General features: G+C 49.1%; 1 protein-coding gene across 3 annotated transcripts in view; it reads left to right on the top strand.

Annotated features, from left to right (window-relative positions):
* Window positions 1-19,497, top strand: part of mtrf1l (mitochondrial translational release factor 1-like) — a 30,398-nt gene extending 10,901 nt beyond the window's left edge. Inside the window, exons 5-9 of one of the 3 annotated variants that reach the window (XM_072514120.1) lie at window positions 2,796-2,959; window positions 4,839-4,956; window positions 6,014-6,150; window positions 13,553-13,824; window positions 18,300-19,485. In XM_072514120.1, the coding sequence (XP_072370221.1) occupies window positions 2,796-2,959; window positions 4,839-4,956; window positions 6,014-6,150; window positions 13,553-13,786 (653 nt within the window). In that variant the 3' untranslated portion in view covers window positions 13,787-13,824; window positions 18,300-19,485. Of the gene's footprint in view, window positions 1-2,795; window positions 2,960-4,838; window positions 4,957-6,013; window positions 6,151-13,552; window positions 15,678-18,299 lie in introns of those variants that run through there. The other 2 variants (XM_072514129.1, XM_072514110.1) reach the window with 2 other exon arrangements.
* Window positions 19,498-19,848: the final 351 nt, after the last annotated feature.

The raw sequence follows: 19,848 nt of genomic DNA, 5'->3' as shown, positions 1-19,848 counted from the left end.
TTAATGTAACACCACTGTTTAAGACGGGAGCGAGGCAGAAGACGGGAAATTATAGGCCGGCTAGCCTGACTTCGGTCATTGGTAAGATTTTAGAGTCCATTATTAAAGATGAGATCGCGGAGTACTTGGAAGTGCATGGTAAAATAGGACTGAGTCAGCACGGCTTTGTCAAAGAGTAGATGTACGAGGCAAGTTTTTTTACACAGAAGGTAGTGGGTGCCTGGAACCCGCTACCGGAGGAGGTGGTGGAAGCAGGGACGATAGTGACATTTAAGGGACATCGTGACAAATACATGAATAGGATGGGAATAGAGGGATACGGACCCAGGAAGTGCAGAAGATTGTAGTTTAGTCGGGCAGCATGGTCGGCACGGGCTTGGAGGGCCGAAGGGCCTGTTCCTGTGCGGTACATTTCTTTGTTCTTTGTTCAAAGGGTCATGTCTGACACATCTGTCATGAGTTCTTTGAGGAGGTAACAAGGGAGTAAGACAAAGGAGAACCTGTAGACGTGATTTATTTAGATTTCCAGAAATCTTGACAAGGTGCCACATAGGAGATTGTTAAATATGTTAAAAGCCCATGGTGTTAAGGGTCAGATCCTGGCATGGATAGAGGATTGGCTGACTGGCAGAAGGCAGAGAGTGGGGATAGAGGTATTTTTCAGGTTGGCAGCCGGTGACTAGTGGTGTGCCTCAGGGGTCTGTGCTGGGATCACAACTTTTCACAATATACATTAATGATCTGGAAGAAGGACCTGAAGGCACTGTTGCTAAGTTTGCAGATGATACAAAGATCTGTAGAGGGACAGGTCGTATTGAGGAAGCAGGGGGGGCTGCAGAAGGACTTGGACAGGCTAGGAGAGTGGGCAACGAAGTGGAATACGATGTGGAAAAGTGAGAGGTTATTCGCTTTGGAAGAAGAAATGGAGGCATAGACTATTTTCAGGATGGGAAAAGGCTTCAGAAATCAGAGGCACAAAGGGACTTAGGAGTCCTAGTTCAAGATTCTCTTAAGGCTAACATGCAGGTTCAAACGGCATATAGAAAGGCAAAGCAATGTTAGCATTTATGTCGAGAGGGCTAGAATACAAGACCAGGGATGTACTTCTGAGACTGTATAAGGATCTGGTCAGACCCCATTTGGAGTATTGTGAGCAGTTTTGGGCCCCATATCTAAGGAAGGATGTGCTGGCCTTGGAAAGGGTCCCAAGGAAGTTCACAAGAATGGTTCCTAGAATGAAGAGCTTGTCGTATGAGGAACAGTTGAGGACTCTGGGTCTGTACTCGTTGGAGTTTAGAAGGATGAGGGGGGGATCTTATTTAAACGTACAGGATACTGTGAGGCCTGGATAGAGTGGACGTGGAGATGTTTCCACTTGCAGGAAAAACTAGAAGCAGAGGACACACTCTCAGACTAAAGGGACGATCCTTTAAAACAGAGATGAGGAGGAATTGTTTCAACCAGAAGGTGGTGAATCTGTGGAACTCTTTGCCGCAGAAGGCTGTGGAGACCAAATCACTGAATGTCTTTAAAACAGAGATAGATAGGTTCTTGATTAATAAGGGGTTTTGGGGAGAAGGGGGATTAGAGATATATCAGCCATGATTGAGGGCGGAGCAGACTATATGGGCCGAGTGGCCTAATTCTCCTCCTGTGTCTTATGGTCTCCCCTTATGTAGAGGCCTTAACCTAATAAAAAGGTGAAATACAGGAATGTTACAAAGCAAAATTTTCATTGAATTATGGTAAGAGATATTTAGCGAGGTGATTAAAAGCTTGGTCACAGGGTCAGGTTTCACAGAGGATAGAACCCTCAAGAGTATTGACAGTCAAAGAGATCTAGGTGTACAGGTCCACAGGTCACTGAAAGGGGCAACACAGGTGGAGAAGGTAGTCAAGAAGGCATACGGCATGCTTGCCTTCATTGGCCGGGGCATTGAGTATAAAAATTGTCAAGTCATTTTGCAGCTGTATCGAACCTTAGTTAGGCCACATTTGGAGTATTGTGTTCAATTCTTGTCGCCACACTACCAGAAAGATGTGGAGGCTTTAGAGAGGGTGCAGAAGAGATTTACCAGGATGTTGCCTGGTGTGGAGGGCATGAGCTATGATGAGAGGTTGAATGAACTCGATTTGTTCTCACTGGAACGATGGAGGTTGAGGGGTGACCTGTCAGAGGTCCACAGAATTATGAGGGGCATAGACAGAGTGGATAGTCAGAGGCTTTTCCCCAGGGTAGAGGGGTCAATTACTAGGGGGCATAGGTTTAAGGCGAGAGGGGCAAGGTTTAGAGTAGATGTACGAGGCAAGTTTTTTACACAGAGGGTAGTGGGTGCCTGGAACTCGCTACCGGAGTAGGTGGTGGAAGCAGGGGCGATAGTGATGTTTAAGGGGCATCTTGACAAATACATGAATAGGATGGGAATAGAGGGATACAGACCCAGGAAGTGTAGAAGATTGTAGTTTAGTCAGGCAGCATGGTCGGCACGGGCTTGGAGGGCCGAAGGGCCTGTTCCTGTGCTGTACTGTTCTTTGTTCATAGCAAAGCGGGAGGGAATTCCAGAGCTTGGCCCAGGCAGCTGAGGGAATGGCCGCTGATGGGGGCATGATCAAAACTTGGGAAGTGCAGGAGGCCAGAATTGGAGGGACGGAGATATCTTGGAAGATTGTGGGGCTGCTGAAAATGATAAGAAAGGGGGAGACCATGGAAGGATTTGAAGGCAAAGATGAGAAATTTCAATGCAGATTTTAACTGTTTCTTTAAGCTGGTATTAATGGTGGTCTTTGCTCCACAGGGGGTCTGCGACACGCAACAGCCAGTGTGAGGGGCCCAGAGTCCTTCAAACACATGAAGTACGAGCGGGGAGTCCACAGAGTTCAACGGGTTCCTAAAACCGAAAAACAAGGCAGGACTCACACCAGCACCATGACTGTGGCCATATTGCCACAGCCGACTGAGGTACCCACACTGCTCTCATCAATTAGAGCCAATCCAAGTGCCAGGTGCCAAAAGCCTGGCCAAAGCTTTTAAGAAGCGACTTAAATGGGGTGAGAGAGAGGCCGAGAGGTTGAGGGAGGGAATTGCAAAGTACAGGGCAATTAGCGGCACAGTCACTGATGCTGAAATTATTAAAACCAGGATACAGAAAAGACCAGATCTGATGAGAGCTAACAGCCTGAGATGTTAACTCTGTTTTGCTCGCCACAGATGCTGCCAAAAGTTCAGGATGTTTCAGTATTTTCTGTTTTACTCTATGAATCAGAGCTGCTCAAAGATCTGGAAGGGCTAGACACAGAGTAAAGCTCCCTCTACACTGTCCCCATCAAACACACCCAGGACAGGTACAGCACGGGGTTAAATACAGAGTAAAACTCCCTCTACACTGTCCCCATCAAACACACCCAGGACAGGTACAGCACGGGGTTAGATACTGAGTAAAACTCCCTCTACACTGTCCTCATCAAACACTCCCTGGGCAGATACAGCACAGGATTAGATACAGAGTAAAGCTCTCTCTACACCATTCCCATAAAACACTCCCAGGACAGCTATAGCACGGGATTAGATACAAAATAAAGCTCCCGCTACACTCTCCCCATCAAACACTCCCAGGACAGGTACAGCATGGGGTTAGATACAGAGTAAAGCTTCCTCTGCACTGTCCCCATCAAACACTACCAGGACAGGTACAGCACGGGGTTAGATACAGAGTAAAGCTCCCTCTACACTATCCCCATCAAACACACCCAGGACAGGTACAGCACGGGGTTAGATACAGAGTAAAGCTCCCTCTACACTGTTCCCATCAAACACTCCCAGGACAGGTACAGCATGGGGTTAGATACAGAGTAAAGCTCCCTCCGCACTGTTCCCATCAAACACTCCCAGGACAGGTACAGCATGGGGTTAGATACAAAGCAAAGCTCCCTCTACACTGTCCCGATCAAACACAGTGAAAATCTGGAACATGCTCCCCTGTGAGGCACAGTAGTGTAGTGGTTCTATTACTGGGCTAGTGAGTTGAGTTAAAATCTTAGGACTGTTTGAGAATTTTAATTCTGGGGCGGCACGGTGGCGCAGTGGCTAGGTCTGCTGCCTCATGGTAGCGAGGACCTGGGTTCGATCCCGGCCCTGGGTCACTGTCCGCATGCAGTTTGCGCGTTCTCCTTGTGTCTGTGGCTCTCACCTCCATAACCCAAAGGTGTCGGTGGATTGGACACGCTAAATTGCCCCTTAATTGGGAAAAAAGAATTGAGTACTCTAATTTTATATTTATAAAAAAAGGAGAATTTGAATTCTGCTTAAAAAAATCTTGATATGCCAGTAAATATGAAATGAAATGAAAATCGCTCATTGTCGCAAGTAGGCTTCAATGAAATTACTGTGAAGAGCCCCTAGTTGCCACATTCCGGCGCCTGTTCGGGGAGGCTGGTACGGGAATTGACCGTGTTGCTGGCCTGCCTTGGTCTGCTATAAAAGCCAGCTATTTAGCCCAGTGTGCTAAACCAGCCCCTGTGTTGCAAAATATGTTGCAAGATACCAAGTGGTAATATTTACCTGTTCGAGCATGTTTGTGACCTCTGTCCTGTACCAACAAGTTTGACTCTGATGTTCTCAGAAGTGGCCAGTTAGGTTGCTCAGTCACCACCTTCTGAGGCCAGGCAATAAAGTGGCTACAGGTGGATTTTAAGGTGAGGCTTGCAAAGAGAGAGAGAGACGATAGCGCAATACAGGGATGAGCAAGAGGCTGGAATTCAGCAGCCTGGGGCTAGTGGACACTGACACGTGGTCTCTGTAGTTTGATTAAATGACATTACCTTGATATTCCTCCAATCAGATTGAGATGACCATCAACCCCAAAGACCTGCGAATAGAGACGAAACGTGCGAGTGGAGCTGGGGGTCAGCACGTGAACACGACAGACAGCGCTGTTCGCATGCTGCACATCCCAACAGGTATCGACAGTCCTTACTCTCCAGCAGCAGTACACCTGTTGTACAGTCAGTCCACTTTCACTGCCACTTACTGGGAGATCCTGGCTGTGACACGGAGGGAGAATCACAGGATCATAGAATTTACACTGCAGAAGGAGGCCATTTGGCCCACCGAGTCTGCACCGGCCCTTCGAAAGAGCACCCTACTTAAGCCCACATCTCCACCCTGTCCCTGTAACCCAGTAAACCCACCTAACCTTTTTGGACACTAAGGGTAATTTAGCGTGGCCAATCCACCTCACCTGCACATCTTTGGACTGTGGGAGGAAACCGGAGTGCCCGGAGGAAACCCACGCACACACGGGGAGAATGTACAGACTCCGCACAGACAGTGACCCAAGCCGGGAATCGAACCTGGGACCCTGAAGCTGTGAAGCAACATTGCTAGCCACTTGTGCTACCGTGCTGCCCACGGTAGAAGAGACTATTGTTGTTGTTTCTGCTGCGTCTTTTTCTTAGGCTTTTTTGGGGGCGCAGGTATTTAAATCTGGAATATAAAGCTGGACTCCGTAATGGAAACCATGCCAACTATCATTGAATGTTGTAAAAACCTACCTGGTTTGCTACTGCCCTTTGGAGAAGGAAAGCTGCCATCCTTACCTGGTCTGTCCTACACGTGACTCCATGTCCCGGCAAAGGGAGTGGTAACATCGGTCACCCATTTAAGACGGAGATTTTTTCTGAGGGTCGTGAGTCTCTGGAACCCACTTCCTCAAAAGGTGAAAGGTTATCGGTGATAGGCAGGAATGTGGGGTTAAGATTACAATCAGATCAGCCATGATCTTATTGAATGGCAGAACAGGCTCGAGGGGCCGAGTGGCCTACTCCTGATCCGACTTCATATTTTTCTTAGTTATGTGCTTGACTCTTAACTGCCCTCTAAAATAGCCCAGTAAGTCGATCAGTTCAAGGGCAATTATCACCAAATGTGTCCTTGCCAGCGACACCCACATTCCATGTAAGAATTAAAAAGTGCAAGTTCTTTCATTTTAACCTGGTTCACACTGTTTCTCGGTAGGTGTGGTGGCCGAATGCCAACAGGAAAGGTCACAGCTGAAGAACCGAGAGAAGGCAATGCAGATGCTGCGAGCTAAACTTTACAGCATGAAGCTAGAGGAACAGACTAACAAGCGACATTGTGCTCGAAAGATTCAGGTACCCGTGCGTTGCTTTCAGCTCCCCCGCGTTCTTCTCTGCTTTTGTACTGCTGGTTCCACTTCCTCAGCAGCCAGCCACATTGTCCAGTAGGCCCAGTCTCTGGGTGAGTGCTCGGACAAGTGAGTATTGGGCAGTTTGACTCGGGAGGAACCACAGGCAAGTCCAATCCTGGTCCTCCTCTTCACTCATGCAGGAATCACTGGGATCCTTCGGTGCTTTTACTTTCCAGTTTTCTGTCCTCCGTAGCAGGAGAGTCCTCCCTGGTGTCCTGGCCAATTCATCGCTCAGCAAGCATCGCTGAAACAGGTGACACCTTCCCACATCTTTCTGTGGACTGTTTTTCCCATTTACATCTCCAGATCCAGGTCAATGACCTGGTCATTTCATAGAATTTTTTTTTACAGTGCAGAAGGAGGCCATTCGGCCATTGAGTCTGTACCAGCTCTTGGAAAGAGCACCCTACCCAAGGTCAACACCTCCACCCTCTCCCCATAACCCAGTAACCCCACCCAACACTAAGGGCAATTTTGGACACTAAGGGCAATTTATCACGGCCAATCCACCTAACCTGCACATCTTTGGGCTGTGGGAGGAAACCGGAACACCCGGAGGAAACCCACGCAGCAACGGGGAGGATGTGCAGACTCCGCACAGGCAGTGACCCAAACTGGGAATTGAACCTGGGACCCTGGAACTGTGAAGCAGCAGTGCTAACCACTGTGCTCCCGTGCCGCCCGTGAATGGTCAGAACTGGGGGACCATAAATGTAAGCCAGGCGCTAGCCACAATGAATAGATAACAATAAAGTGGGGCTGCTTTGTCCTGGGTGTCTTGAGTGTTGTTGGAGCTGCACTCGTCCAGGCAAGTGCACTCCCCTGGCATGTGCCTTGTAGATGGTGCACAGGCTTTGGGGAGTCAGGAGGTGGGTTCTCACCTTCATCCTGTCAGCCTGTCCTTCAATCCCTTTCTCTCTCTTGTGTTTGTCCAGTTTCCTCTAAAATGTATCTATACCATTCACCTCCAGCACGTCCATGTGTAACGAGTTCCACATTCTCACCACTCTCTGGGTTAATGACGTTTCTCCTGAATTCCCTGTTGCTGTTGGATTTATTAGCGCCTGGCTTACATTTATGGTCCCCCAGTTCTGACCATTCACGGGCGGCACGGGAGCACAGTGGTTAGCACTGCTGCTTCACAGTTCCAGGGTCTCAGGTTCGATTCCCGGCTTAGGTCACTGCCTGTGCGGAGACTGCACGTTCTCCCCGTGTCTGCGTGAGTTTCCTCCGGGTGCTCCGGTTTCCTACCCCAGTCCAAAGATGTGCAGACTAGGTGGATTGGCCATGCTAAATGGCCCTTAGGTTAAGTCGGATCACTGGGTTTAGGGGATAAGGTGGAGGCGTGGGCTTAAGTAGGGTGCTCTTTTCCAAGAACCGCTGCAGACTCGATGGGCCAAATGGCCTCCTGCTCTGTAAATTCAATGATTCTATAAAACATTTCCCTCGTCATAGCCCAAAACTGGGCCGCAAAGCCCGTTAAATTGATAAATTGTGTTGGGGCTGGGTAAGTAGAAAGGAATGATCTATATTTCTATTGTACCATTTATGACCTCAGGATGTCACAAAGTGCTTTACAGCCAGAGAAGTACCTCTGAAGAATAGTCACTGGTGTAATACAGGTTTGTGCCTCAAATCCAGCAACGTTTCAGTCGGACGTTCTGTCGGAGATATTGCCAGATTTCGGGTCGGGCAGTTCGGGGAGGTCAAGCTGTGTCCGGTGGGGTTACGGGTCGCTTTGAGTATGGGGGAGAGCAGTGTGCAAAGTGACGAAGCTGAAGTTTAGAGCCTACACTGTGAAAATGCAACTCCTAGCTGACTTGTCCAGGAAGTTTTTTTAAAAGTTTCCCATTTTCGGACAGTCAAATTTGACACACTACTTTAAAAAAAAATTTAGAGTACCCAATTCATTTTTTCCAGTTAAGGGGCAATTTAACGTGGCCAATCCACCTACCCTGCACATCTTTGAGTTGTGGGGGCGGAACCCACGCAAACACAGAGAGAACGTGCAAACTCCACACGGACAGTGACCCAGAGCCGGGATCGAACCTGGGACCTCGGCGCCGTGAGGCAGCAATGCTAACCACTGCGCCACCGTGCTGCCCTGACACACTGTACCAAACAACATCCAAGAATATTTCCAGAGTTTTCTCTTTTTACTTCAGATTTCCAGCATCTGCAGGAAGGTCATGTGGGCTCGACACGTTAACTCTGTGTCTCTCTCCACAGATGCTGTCGGACCTGCTGAGTTTATCCAGCATTTTCTGTTTTTATTTTCTGTTTGCAGCATTCGCGGTATTTTGCGTTTATCTGCAGAATCTTGCTTGTTTAAATAATCAGATCACCTGTTTGAAAATCTCAATGTATGAGGAGGCGGTTTTAAAAGTTAATCGTGCCTCTGCCATCTCTTGAAAGAGCCCTTCAATTATTCTCGCTCCACAATGTCCCTCGTATTTTCCTTATCTGTATCTAAGTACTTTTCTCATTAGTCCTCTTGTTATTTATCCATTCTTTATCACAAATCTCCCCTTATTGATCTATCCCTGACACTGAATTTCCTCAAAGGCTGAGCAGATCTAAAACCGTCCAGTTCTGATGAAAGGTCATCGACCTGAAACATGAACTCTGATTCTATCTCCATGTTTGCCAGACCTGCTGAATTAATGGTGTTGATTGAGGGAGAAATATAGGCACAACACTACAGAGACCGACCCTGCTCTTCACATAATGCTAGAGGACCTTTTATGTCCCCTCGAGGAGGCAGAGTTGGAGCCGCAGTTTAATGTCTCGTATCTGACAGTGCAACACCCCTGGGTGCTCCAGGGCAGGTGTTTCTTAAAAACATGATTGCGAATGTTCAACCTTATGACTCCTAGGATAAGGGTACCCCTCACTGAATTACAGCTGGTAACCTTGTTAAAGTATAAATCGGTTTACACTCCTTATCCAAGAGGGGGAGGAATTCAATACAGTCACTATCACCAGAGAATTTGTTTTAGGCAAACTAATGTGGTTAAAGGCTGGATCTGATGATTTGCATCCCAGGATCTTATCGGAGGGAACTACAGAGATTGTCGATATATTGTCCAAAAGATCCTTGGGCTGGATTCTCCAAAAATTGGGCTACGACCCCACTCCAGCGTCAAAACGCTGGTGTTTCACTCTGGACTTTCCTTAAGAATGTCATGAGTGCTCCTCCGACCTGCAGGGGGTTAGTAGGGACCCGGAATGCTTCCCGCGGCTCTGGCTGCGGATACGGGGCCCTGCACTTCCGGTTCGGGAGTCCGGGCATGCGCAATGTCGACATGGCAGACTCTCACTGGGAACCGGGATGGAAGAAGTAGGTGCCCCCGAGATCACGTGCGCCTGCGCCTGTTGATCGGTGCCGCCCGAACGCTTGCCTGGCCGTCCATGTGCCCCCCCCCCCAGTGAAGGATACCCCGCCCCCCACCAGGGCGGCCGCGGACAGAGTCCGCAGCCGCCACCCGAGGTTCCCGACGGCCGATAGGTGGTTAGAACCACGCCTTCGGGAACTCGGCCAGTTACCCTCGGTGAATCGCGGGGTGGGGGGCATCTGTCAATGGGGCCCGCGCTGAGTAGACCGCGCGCGCGATTCGCGAGCGATTCCCCGGGGACCGGAGATTCCCGCGTGAATGCCCATTCTCCGCCCCCGCGCCAAACCCGATTTTGTCACGGAGGCTCGGAGAATCCTGCCCCTTGGATTTGGAAACTGTGCCAAAAGATTGGAGAACTGTCAATGCGGTACCCTTGTTCTAAAAGGGAAGGAGCCAAAACGCAGGAAACTACAAACCAGTTAGTCTAACTTCTGTTATTGGCATCGATTATTAAGGAGAGAATAGCAGTGCATTTGGAAAGTCATAATTGGATTAAGCAGAGTCGGCATTGTTTCTTGAAGGGGAAATCATGCCTGATGTATTGATTAGAATTCTTTGAAGAGGTATCAGCCTGAGTAGAGAGAGGAGAACTAGCCGACGTTGTATATTTGGATTTTCAAAAGGCATTTGACAATGTGCCACACACAAGGCTACAACGCAAGCTCGCGTTAGAGGTAAGATTCTGGCATGGATAGAGGATTGGTTCACTACCGGCAGCAAGTAGTGGTAAGGGTACCTGGAGGGTAGTAACCACGGGAGTGCTGGAGGGATCGGGGTCGATTAACTCAGTTGGCTGGACAGCTGGTTCATGGAGCGGAGCAACGCCAACAAGGAAGCTTCAATTCCCATTCCAGCTGAGGTTATTCACAAAGGCCCCGCCTTCTCAACCTCGTCACTCGCCTGAGGTGTGGTGACCCTCGGGTTAAATCACCACCAGTCAGCTCTCAAAGGGAAAGAGCAGCCTCTGGGACTGTGGCGACATTTTTAGTTACAGGGATCGGTGCTAACAACGCAGCTCTTCACAGTATATATCAATGATTTGGAGGAAGGAACAGTGTGTACAGTGTGTCGATGATGCACAAGTGAGAGGGAAGGCAGGTTGCAAGGAGACTACAAATAGCTTACAGAGAATTTTTGACAAGTCGGGCGAGTGGGCCGACAATTGGCAAATGGAATTCAATGTGCAGAAATGTGAGATTGTTAATTTTGGAAGAAGAAATGAGAAGACGGAGTATGATTTAAATGGAGCGAGACTGCAGAAAGCTGTAGCACACAAAGGGACTTGTGGGTCCTTATTCATGAACCCAGAAAGCGTGATTCCAGGTGCAGAAGGTAATAGAGAAGGCGAATGGAACGCTGGCTTTTATTTCAAGGGGGCTGCAATATGAACGTAAAGAGGTTTCGCTGCAACTGGACAAGGTACAAAGACGTGCAGGTTAGATGGATTGACCATTCTAAATTGCCCTTAGTGTCCAAAGGGGTTGGGTGGGGTTGCTGGGTTACGGGTAGGGGCGGAGGTGTGGGCTTAAGTGGGGTGCTCTTTCTAAGGGCCGGTGCAGTCTCAATAGGCCAAATGGCCTCCTTCTGCACTGTGAATTCTATTCTATTCTACCCGTGAGGCCACATTTAGAATCCTGGGTATAGTTTTGTTCCCCTTATTTAAGGAAAGGTGTATTATCATTGGAGGCAGTACAGAGGAGGTTTACTCGGATGATCCCCGAACTGGAGGGACTGCCACATCAGGAAAGATTGGACAGGCTGGGTCTATTCCCCTTGAGTTCAGAAGGATGAGAGGTGATATGATTGAAACATATAAGATTCTTCGGGGATCAGACAGGGTAAATGTTGGGAGGGCGTGCTCACTCATGGGAGAGTGCAGGACCAGAGGACAGAATCACGGGGAGATGATTTAAGACAGATTTGAGGAAGATTTTCCTCTCAGAGTGGTGAATCTTTGGAATCCATCACTCCAGGAAGCTGCAGGAGCCAGGTCCGTCAACATTTTCGAGGTTTATAATCAGTTGGGGAATTAAAGGTTAGATGGCACCTTTCTCTGGCCGCCCTCAGAGAGGAAATCGTTTCAGTCCGCCGAGAGGTTGCAAGTTCTCCGCCAACATTACTTCTCCAATTCTTTCCCCAGATTGGGACCAAGGGGAGGTCGGAGTTCTAATGGTGGTTATGTGCCCCCATACAGTTCTAATGGCAGTTGAGTGATGAAATTAGTCGATAAGGGGAGACATTTACCCTGGAAGTATTGTCATAGATTATCATAGAATTTACAGTGCAGAAGGAGGCCATTCGGCCCATCGAGTCTGCACCGACTCTTGGAAAGAGCACCCGACCCAAGGTCAACACCTCCACCCTATCCCCATAACCCAGTAACCCCAACCAACACTAAGGGCAATTTTGGACACGAAAGGCAATTTATCATGGCCAATCCACCTAACCTGCACATCTTTGGACTGTGGGAGGAAACCGGAGCACCCGGAGGAAACCCACGCAGCAACGGGGAGGATGTGCAGACTCCGCACAGGCAGTGACCCAAGTCGGAATCGAACCTGGGACCCTGGAGCTCTGAAGCAATTGTGTTATCCACAATGCTACCGTGCTGCCCACGGTATTGTGACAAAGTATTGGGGCACAGTGGTCAGCACTACTGCCTCAGGCCAAGGGCCCGGGTTCAAATCCTGCCTTGGGTCACTGTCTGTGCGGAGTCTGCACGTTCTCCCCGTGTGTGCGTGGGTTTCCTCCGGGTGCTCCGGTTTCCTCCCACAGTCCAAAGATGTGCTGTTAGGTGAATTACCCCTTAGTATCCAGCTTAGCTTACGCCAATAAGGGCAGGGTCGGTGCAGACTCGAGGGGCCGAATGGCCTCCTGCATAGAAGCGATTCTATGATTCTATTTTAGAAAAAAAGAATAGGAAGAGGCACGTTGAGCATGTTCTGACATTCAATTCGATAAGGGCTAATCTATAACCTCACTCCATTTACTCCATCTTGGTTCTGTACCCTCGAATGCCCTCGCTAACAAAACTCTGTCACTCATTTGGGAAATGTTCAACTCCTCCCTCCCTCCTCCCCTCACCCCCCTCCTCCCCTCATCCCCCCCTCCTCCCCTCACCCCCCTCCTCACCTCACCCCCCTCCTCCCCTCACCCTCCCCCCTCACCCCCCTCCTCCCCTAACCCCGCCTCCTCCACTCACCCCGCCTCCTCCACTCACCCCCCTCCTCCCCTCAACCCCCCCTCCTCCCCTCACCCCCATCCTCCGCTCACCCCCCTCCTCCCCTCACCCCCCTCCTCCCCTCACCCCCCTCCTCCCCTCACCCCCCTCCTCCCCTCACCCACCTCCTCCCCTCACCCCCATCCTCCGCTCAACCCCCCCTCCTCCCCTCACCCCCCCTCCTCCCCTCACCCCCCTCCTCCCCTCATTCCCCTCCTCCCCTCACCCCCCTCCTCCCCTCACCCCCCTCCTCCCCTCACCCCCCTCCTCCCTCACCCCCCTCCTCCCCTCACCCCCCTCCTCCCCTCACCCCCTCTCCTCCCCTCACCCCGCCTCCTCCCCTCACCCCGCCTCCTCCCCTCACCCCGCCTCCTCCCCTCACCCCCCTCCTCCCCTCACCCCCTCCTCCCCTCACACCCCTCCTCCCCTAACCCCGCCTCTTCCCCTCACCCCCCTCCTCCCCTCACCCCCAACCTCCCCACACCCCACCTGCTCCCCTCACCCCCCTCCTCCCCTCACCCCTACCCCCAGTTTTAACAGTTTCTTACTGGGGCGAGAGCTCCAGATTTCCACTGCCATTTGTGTCAAATGCTACCTGCCGTCAGCCTGACCCGTCCTCATTTTAAGCTCGTTGGCTCCTTTCTCGGGCCGCCCTCAGAGAGGAAATTGTTTCAGTCCGCCGAGAGGTTGCGAGTTATCCGCCAACGTTACTTCTCCAATTCTTTCCCCAGATTGGGACCAAGGGGAGGTCGGAGAAAATCCGCACGTACAATTTTCCGCAGGACAGGGTCACGGATCATCGGATCGGAAAATCGCTTTATGACCTGCGGAGTTTCATGATGGGCGAGGAGCTCCTGGACGAGATGGTCGAGGAGCTGAAGGGCCTGGCAGACACGGAGTCTCTCCTCGAGTTATTGGAAAAGCACACACTCGGCCACCAGCAGAGTGAGCAAACACGTCAGTGAGGACTCAAAGCGGGAACTCTCTACAGCTCAACAAAAAGGTATCCCGTTCACTTGCAGCCTGCAGTGATCCATGCCTTTGTCAGCTCCGCACTCAACTCTTCCAACTCTCTCCCCTGGCCCGCTTCCCAGATTCACTCCGGAATTCCTCGTCCAACAGCAATGTTGTTTGTATTTTCACCACCCAACGGCTCAAAGATTCAGCTCACCATCACCTTCTCAAGGACAACAAGGGCTACATAATAAATGCTGGCCTTGTCAGCAACCTGAGAATTCATAAATAAATGTTGAAAAGAAAAGAGAGAATGTATTTTCCTGACACATTTTTATTATTTGCCAGTCTCGAATATTCTAACTTTCTCTTGGCCTGCCTCCCATGTTGAGCTCATCCAAAACTCTGCTTTCTATATCCTCATTGCCACTCACCCATCATCCCTGTGCTCACTGATCTACATCGTCTCCCCACCTGACAATGCATCAATTAAAAAATTTGAATTCCTGTTTACAAACCCCACCGTCATCGTGCCATTCACTGACTCTGTAATCTCCTCCAGCCACACACACCTCTGTGAAATCTGAGCTCCTCCAGTGCTGACCCCTGGATGTGGTAGGTCCATGACGCTTCCAGCGTTCCGGTCAACTACGTCTGCAGCAAGTGTAACCAATTGCAGCTCCTCACAGGCTGCCTGGTTCGGTTGGAGCAGCAGTTGGATGCACTTAGGAGCATGCAGGTGGCGGAAAGCATAATCGATAGGAGTTCTGGAGATATGGTCACACCCAAGGTGCAGGCAGACAGATGGGGGACCACTAGAAAGGGCAGGCAGTCAGCGCAGGAATCCCCTGTGGCTGTCCCCCTCTCTAACAGGTATACTTTTTGGATACTGGTCGGGGGGATAGCCTATCAGGGGAAAACAACAGCAGCCAGAACAGTGGCACCACAACTGGCTCAGTTTCTCAGCAGGGGAGGGCAAAATGCAGGAGAGCGATCGTATAGCGAAATCTATTACTGGTTAAGGAGAATATTATAGCCGTACTGCGGGAGGACATCTCAGCGGATTCATACAATGAGGCAATCTGAGAAAACAAAAGTGGGCGGCACGGTAGCACAGTGGGTTAGCACTGTTGCTTCACAGCTCTAGGGTCCCATGTCCGATTCCCAGCTTGGATCACTGTCTGTGCGGAGTCTGCACTTTCTCCCCGTGTCTGCGTGGGTTTCCTCCGGGTGCTCCGGTTTCATCCCACAGTCCAAAGATGTGCAGGTTAGGTGGATTGGCCGTGCTAAATTGCCCCTTAGTGTCCAAAAGGTTAGGTGGGGTTACAGGATTAGGGTGGAGGTGTGGGTTTAAGTAAGGTTCTCTTTCCAAGGGCCAGTGCAGACTCGATGGGCCGAATGGTCTCCTTCTGCACTGTAAATTCTATCATTCTGTGATAATCGCTCCACCATTAGTGGTCATGTCTTTGGGCCCCAAGCTCTAGAAGTCCATCCTTATGACGAATGTGATATAAAATAGTTACTTTAGAGATATTAGTTACTGTAATGTAGAGATAGTCTCATCCTGGTGAGTTCACAGACAAAGGATTTCAGACCGCATGGCAAAGCAAGGAGGAGGTGTGTCCACCAAAGGAGGAGAAAAGGATGCTGGGTAATAAGGGGGCCGGAGGAAGGGATGAGAAGTGAGCCAATCAGAATGTATGACCAGGTCAGGAGGGGTATAGGATGACCTATGGGAATCGTGTATGTGAAACTTGATACCATTTGAATTGATTTGCAGAAATCCCTTTGTCTCTTTGTTCATTCGCTTTCTGGGGTGTAGGAGACTGGATGTGTCCTATGCTTCTGTGAAATGAATCAGGCTTGCAAGCCAAATAAAATAACTAATGCTGTACCTGCAAATCCATCTCGACTTTTATTGAGGCCAGACTGACGGGTAAAGAAATTTGTATTTTGTCACTTAAACCTCTCTAATTGAATTATTCTACAATGACACTCGTGCAAAGTGTCTTGGGATGGTTTCCTATGTTAAAGGTGCGATATGAATGCAAGTTATTGTTGAGACCTAAATTCACTGAAGGTAATGTGAGCCCCTCAGGATACTGAAGCCATTAAGGAAATATCAGACTCCAGTGATGTTGGGTGCTGAGGGTAACGTCCGTGTGGCCAGCTGTGTGGATGTTTCCTCACCGCCCGGTGACTGCTTTAAACAATTACTGAGCACATGTGGAAAGCATGGAGCTCTGACTGTACGTGGCTGATTATTGATTTGTCAAAGAACGATACCAAGCCAAGTGTCTGAAAACGGCTCAGAAACAAAGACCATACATCACAACAGTGAGGATTTGAAAAGTTTGTCATTGTCTGTGAAGCACTTGACGACATACTGAGGTGGTGAAAGGTGCTATATAAATGAAAAGCTTTTGGCGACGTCCTTTACTGTGTAAGGTTCAGTATTGTGTTTCCACATCAGGATATGCTAGATTTCAGTTCAGAGATTTGTTGTTGGTGCCCCAAAAGCAACTCATCCAACAGGAAAAGGAAAGATCTTTTATGGAGTATTTCACAACCAATTAAGCACTTTTGAAGTGTTGTCACTGTTGTCAGTATAAGGTAGGGAGCACAGTGGTTAGCACTGCTGCCTCACAGCGCCAAGGACCCGGGTGGCCTTGGGTCACTGTCTGTGTGGAGTCTGTACGTTCTCCCCGTGTCTGCGTGAGTTTCCTCCGGGTGCTCCGGTTTCCTCCCACAGTCCAAAGATGTGCAGGTTGGGTGGATTGGCCGTGATAAAATTGCCCCTTAGTGTCCAAAGATGTGCAGGTTAGGTGGGGTTATGAGGATAGGGTGGGGAGTGGCCTGGGTAAAGAGCTCTTTCAATGGGTGGGTGCAGATTGATGGGCCGAATGGCTTCCTTCTGCACCATAGAGATTCTATAGTTCCATGACAGCCAATTTACACATGGGAAGTTTACACAGTGCAATCCCGCAAAAAGTCCATGTCGTCAACAGATAACAAGCAGGTGTTTGTTTGCTAATATTGAGCAGGGACATTGGGGAAAATTCCCCTGATCTACTTCCACAAGGTGTCGTAGGAGCTTCTACATCCACTCGAGATGACCGATATTTCTTCTGAACAATGGCAGTGTAGCATTTCTATCTAATCATGTCACTAGAAGTGCAAATGACTGTTAACTCCTGCTTTAGCTCCAAGCTCTTATCTCCCGAGCTAAAGCCGACTCTTGGTTAAGGGGTGATCCATGCTTAACCTCGACTCGGTCCCAGGGTCTGTGAGTTCTTGTCCAGGGATTACTGCTCGATGTGATGTGAAGATGTGCTCACCACTTGGTCAAATAGCATTGTCGTCATACGCAGAAACATACGTAGAAAATAGAAGCAGGAGGAGGCCCTTCGGCCTTGCGAGCCTGCTCCGCTATTCATTATGATAATGGCTGATCATCAAGTTCAATACCCTGATCCCACCTTGCCCCCCATATCCCTTGATCCATTTAGCTCCCAAGAGCTATATCTAATTCCTTCTTGAAATTATACAACGTTTTGGCCTCAACTACTTTCTGTGGGAGTGAATTCCACAGATTCCCCACTCTCTGGGTGAAGAAATTTCTCCTCACCTCAGTCCTAAAAGGTTTCCCCCTTATCCTCAAACTATGAGCCCTAGTTCTGGACTCCCCCACCATCTGGAACATTCTTTCTGAATCTACCCTGTCTAATCCTGATGGAAATTTGTAAGTTTCTACGAGATCCCCTCTCACTCTTCTAAACTCCAATGAATATAATCCTAACCGATTTAGTCTCTCCTCATATGACAGTCCCGCCATCCCAGAAATCAGCCTTGTAAACCTTTGCTGCTCTCCCTCCATAGCAAGAACATCCTTCCTCAGATAAGGACACCAAAACTGCTCACAATACTCCAGGTGTGGCCTCACCAATACCCTATACAATCGCAGTAAAACATCTCTTTTCCTAAACTCAAATCCTCTCGCTATGAAGGCCAAATACCATTTTCCTTATTTGCTGCCTGCTGTACCTGTACGCTTACTTTCAGCGACTATGGAACCATAGAATCTCTATGGTGCAGAAGGAGGCCATTCGGCCCATCAATTCACGAGGACACAAAGGTCTCGCTGATTATCCACCTCTCAATTTCCACCTATTCAAATAATAATCTGCCTTCCTATTTTTGCTATCGAAGCGGATAACCTCACGTTTACCCACATTTACCCCTGTTGCATCTGCCATACAAGTGCCCACTCACTCAGCCTGTCCAAATCCCACTGAAGAATCTCTGCATGGTTCACTCTCCCACCCAACTTTGTATCATCTGCAAATTTGGAGATACTGCATTTCGTTACCTATTCCAAATCATTAATATATAATGTGAACAGTTGGGGTCCCAGCACAGATCCCTGCGGTACCCCACTCGTCATTGCCTGCCACTGGGGAAAAAGACCCATTTATTCCAACTTTTTGATTCCTGTTTGCTAACCAGCTTTCTATCCACCTCCAGGTACTAGCCATAATCCCATACGCTTCATCATTGGCGGTCCCTCGATTCGAGGATGGCATCTGCTCAGCATCGCGGATTTCTGCCCTCGTGACTCAACAGGTCCCATGTGTGGTCAAATCGCACCATTACTGTGCTGATTAAATAATGAGCTTGTGGGTAAGATATCGGGGGAGGACCAGGAAACAAGACTGTAAAGTATCAGAACTTGAGCGTGTTGAATGCGGCAGTAGGAGTATATAATTGTGACATTGGACTGCAAAGCTATCTGAGAACTCATCAGACTGGAGTGGAAGCAAGTCATCTTGGATCCCGAGGGACTGTCTAAGAAGAATGTCCACTGGGGCCCTGCAGATCTGTATGCTGATAATCACCTTACTCTTTCTTGATAAGTGGTTCGAAGGTTTGTGGACTCAGTGGCAGACTGCAGGTCTGTTTGAGTTTACTTGGCTTGTCAGATACAGTGACAGACGGTGGTATTGAACTGGTAATTCAGAGGCCCAGGATAATGCTCTGGTGATCCAAGGTCGAATCAATAAAAATCTGCAATTAAATATGTAATTAAACCATCATTGTCGATTGTTGTAAAAACCCATCTGGGTTCACAAATGTAGGAAATGTGCCATCCTTACCTGGTCCACATGTGACTCCAGGCCCACAGCAATGTGGTTGACTCAATTGCCCTCTGAACTGACCTAGTAAGTCACTCAGTTTGAGGGCAATTGGTGATAGGGAACAAATGTTGGCCCAGCCATCAATGCCCACATCCCATCATCGAATAAAAAGAAACAGGTTGAGATTGCAGGGTGGGTTAATTTTTAATTTCATAGATCACACTGTGGAAGCTGGCACCTTTGCAATCTGTTAAAATTAATGGGCAGCACGGTGGCACAGTGGTTAGCACTAAGGCTTCACAGCGCCAAGGTCCCAGGTCGATTCCCGGCTTGGTTCACTGTCTGCAGAGTCTGCATGTTCTCCCCGTACTGCGTGGGTTTCCTCCAGGTGCTCCAAGTCCTGAAAGACGTGCTTGTTAGGTGAATTGGACATTCTGAATTCTCCCTCAGTGTAGCCGAACAGGCGGCGGAATGTGGTTGTCACAGTAACTTAATTGCAGTGTTAATGTAAACTACTTGCGACAATAAAGATTATTCCAAAAGATTATTAAAAGAAATGGAAATCAGCTTGACTAGTCTGTCACTCCCACCCACCCAAACCTCAGAAACCAGAATATCGTGAGACTTCTCTTCAATGAGATAAGAAAGACTTGCGCTATATTGTGCCGCTAAGGGGTAGCAGAGGCATAGTGGTATTGACACTAGACTACTAACGCTCCGGGGACCCGGGTTCCAATCCCACCGTGGCAGATGGTGAAGTTGGAATTCAATAAAAATCTGGATTTAAAAGTCTAAGGATGGCCATGAAACTATTGTCAATTGCTCAATGTCCTATCGGGAAGGAAATCTGCTGTCCTTACCCGGTCTGGCCCACATGTGACTTCAGCCCCCTAGCAATGTGGTTGACTCTTAAATGCCCTCAGGGATCGGCAATAAAT

The sequence above is a fragment of the Scyliorhinus torazame genome, chromosome 1, assembly GCF_047496885.1.
Source record: "Scyliorhinus torazame isolate Kashiwa2021f chromosome 1, sScyTor2.1, whole genome shotgun sequence".
Classification (NCBI taxonomy): domain Eukaryota; kingdom Metazoa; phylum Chordata; class Chondrichthyes; order Carcharhiniformes; family Scyliorhinidae; genus Scyliorhinus; species Scyliorhinus torazame.
Note: the sequence above shows the minus strand (reverse complement) of the source record. Positions and strands in the feature narration are given on the sequence as shown.